The sequence below is a fragment of the Pteropus vampyrus genome, unplaced genomic scaffold (assembly GCF_000151845.1).
Source record: "Pteropus vampyrus isolate Shadow unplaced genomic scaffold, Pvam_2.0 Scaffold100, whole genome shotgun sequence".
NCBI classification, from domain to species: Eukaryota; Metazoa; Chordata; class Mammalia; order Chiroptera; family Pteropodidae; genus Pteropus; species Pteropus vampyrus.
Window position 1 is genome coordinate 2805695 of NW_011888881.1, and position 3039 is coordinate 2808733.

Below are 3039 nucleotides of genomic sequence, written 5' to 3' on the forward strand. Positions count from 1 at the left end.
GTACGCAGCGGTCCTTCATAAGCCTGTCTGCTAATGACACAGGGAGATGTGGTGGCCACGAAAAGGTCTCGTCCCACAGACCAGGTCTGGACAGTGTAACTCTTGAAATCGAAGTTTGCTTAAAAATATTTTTGACTGAAGCTTGCTCCTTTCTCTCTGCTCACTTGGTTTTAACTCCATGACTGTGTGAAGGCCAATAGAAAGGAAATATCCAAATCGTAGAGAAACAAGTTCTTAAAAGAAAGGAAGGATTTAAAATACATCTCTTAGAGTATATGAGTCCACCTCATGAGCCTGGCTATCTAATTAAAAAAAGATCACCAGATGAATTCCGGTAACCACCTATGCTTTCTTCCATGACACGAAGCCAGGGCCTACACCTGGCCTCCTCCTGGTAACCAGAGCCACAGAGGGCTGAGGATCAGTGCGAGGACACGGTGGAAGAAAGGTCCTGTGGAGGGTGTCGCGTCAACAGCAGACGGGAGCTTTCGTAAGCATAAAGTCTCCTTAGCATTTAAAGATAAGCGTGGAACCGCTTAGGCGGTCCTGTGTACACGAGCAGGCGAGGAAGGCCGTCCCCAGCAGCTTGCTCTGAATGCAGCATCTACGGAGAGGCACCGAAGGCCACAGAAGACAAGGCTGCGCATAGTGCGGGAAGCCGGAGGGCGGTCAGAATGCGTCACACGGGCCTTCTCTATGCTCAGGCCACGCTTCCCTTTGGGTATGTGCTGGCAAATATTTCCAACAAGAGGGTTTAGAGCACCGTGAAGAACCCCCCCGCAGGTGGTTTGCAGGGTGGGCACAATCAGTTCAGCCTAGCCTGGCGCGGCCTTTCTCAACAAAGGCGAGTAAGCTATTAGCGGAGCACTGAAACTCAGTGGACGGGCTGGGCTCACGCCCCTGCCATCCATCCAGATAATCAGCTGCTCGTCCGTTCTGATCTCCTCTCCTTGTTCGCATCTTCTCGGGTTGTCAGATCACTCACCATCCATCTGAGCCACCCCTCTGCCCTGCCTTCTCACGAAAGCCCCCTGGCTATGACGGCCCGTCTGGACTCGCTTCTCCAGCTCGGCCTGCATCTGCCTGACTAGGAAACGTGAACCTGGGACGGACGTGCTGGAACCACACTGGGAGTCGGTGCATTCCCACCTCCTGCCCTGGTTTTCCGTCAGGTATCCAACGAGGAAGGTGAGACAGTTCCTGAGAAACTGGCCAAGTCGGACACAGTGCCTAATTTATACCATTTGCCTAATCCATTCTCTAATACACTAAAATGTATCTGCTATTCCTAACGGACTGGGCTCATCGGTACTACAGGCACCTATTTTGGTGTATTCTCCCCCTTCCAGAGGGAGTTCTATGAGCTAATGCTCTTCTTCTAAGCAGCGTAACGGAAGAGAAGGGATGAAAAGGCATCCCCATGAAGTTCCCTGTTGGTCGCTACCACCTAGCCCACACAGAGACAGCAAAGCACAGCTGCTGAGTTGTCACGCTGCACTGGTGAATGTGATGTAGGGGCTTCTGGAAAAGAACAACTATCACCAAGAGCCGAAGGAGCTGCTGGCTGCGGACTGACTTCGGGTGCAGAGGCTTTTAATGGCCGCAGGAGTCCTCCACGGCAGTTTAGCACCTGCTCCTGAGATGAGCACTGGACTCTTGTGTTCCTAACCCTTCTCCCACCGCAGCCCCAAGAAGTTCTGCCTACCTGGCATGATGACATCAGGAAATCCCAATTTTCTTGTAATCGCCAATCCCCTGTTGAATATCATAGGGTTTTCTCTCCGAATCTGTTCCATGTCTCCTCGAAGAAGCTGCAGAGAAATGATAAGACCTGCAGAAACAAAAGCATTTTCTTCCTCAGAACCACACCCCGCCCTGTCTCAGACTCTGGGTTTCAGACCCTCCAGATGATCCCAGGGGCTTTGTTCAGAATTTGGGAGAATCTGTGATGTACCCAAGGTGATCTGGCTTCTGGTTCACTACTCGTACCCTAGGAGTTCTGCACAAAGTAAGAATCTCCTGGGACACACCCTCTCTCTTGTCCTCAAGGGTCCCCACTGCAGCCAATGGCTAGAAGGCTGCGAGGTCAAGTCCACATGGAGTTGGGAAGTGCCTCTAATGAGATGACCTGTTACAGGATGAGGAACTTAGGTGCTGATCTATAGGTCAGTGGAAGGAGTCATTGGTCTAGAAACTTGGGAGTGGAGCAGAAAGTGAACATCTAGGACTTAGGGAAGGTACTATGGTAACTAGGACAATCAGAAGGGTGATGGCTAGAATGGAGACAAGTAACAAGCAGACTGCAGAGTAAGAATGGTGAGGTGATGGCAGAAACTGCTCTTTCCATTGTTTCTTTTAATGTATTATTACCATCTCGCTTTTAAAATGTTCTCAATGTTTTAATTACATCACGTCCCAAGAACTTGTAGCCCAGGGCGGCTCTTTATAAATCAAGTAAATAAATAAAGCGAAGAACGCTATGAATACTGATGCGGATGGTACTTTTCCAAATTGCTAGTAATTTTTCTATACTTTAAAAACAAGATTCCATTTGCTTCTTGCTGTCGCCTAGTTTTAGGAGAGGAATATGGACTCCCTTCCCCCTCCAGGCACACCGCATGGAGCTCCCTGGCAACCAGGCACATCCATAAGGAAAACAGCAGTCGCTTAAAAATAGTGAGAGGCCCTGTGGACCCCCATGCTACGGAGTTTGAGAGGAATGAGGTGCTCCCAGCCGAGGGTCTCAAACTTTGCAACCCCTGGTGTGTAGCTGCTCTGGGGACCCTCCTAGGTGAGTATCTGCCGATGCCGAGAGAGGATAAAAAGTTCATCTCCACAACGCTGGAAACTGCCATGCTTTGCAGTGGCTCTACACTGTCATTTAGGGCCAACTTTTTGTTTACAACAAGGCTATGAGAGTTAAAACAAAGAAGTTACGTAAAGGAGATTATGAAATAATTTAAAGGGAAAAATTGTCAGGAAAAACATGATTCTATGTAAATCCGAGAGCTATTTTCAAGGGTGTATAAAAGTTCATAG

The 3039-nt window shown here is 49.1% G+C and overlaps 1 protein-coding gene across 1 annotated transcript in view; it reads right to left on the minus strand.

Moving 5' to 3' along the window:
• Positions 1-3039, minus strand: part of DOCK3 (dedicator of cytokinesis 3) — a 285004-nt gene that overhangs the window by 102082 nt on the left and 179883 nt on the right. The window contains exon 13 of the mRNA XM_011364750.2: positions 1706-1831. Coding sequence (XP_011363052.1) covers positions 1706-1831 — 126 coding nt within the window. The remainder of the gene's footprint in view (positions 1-1705; positions 1832-3039) is intronic.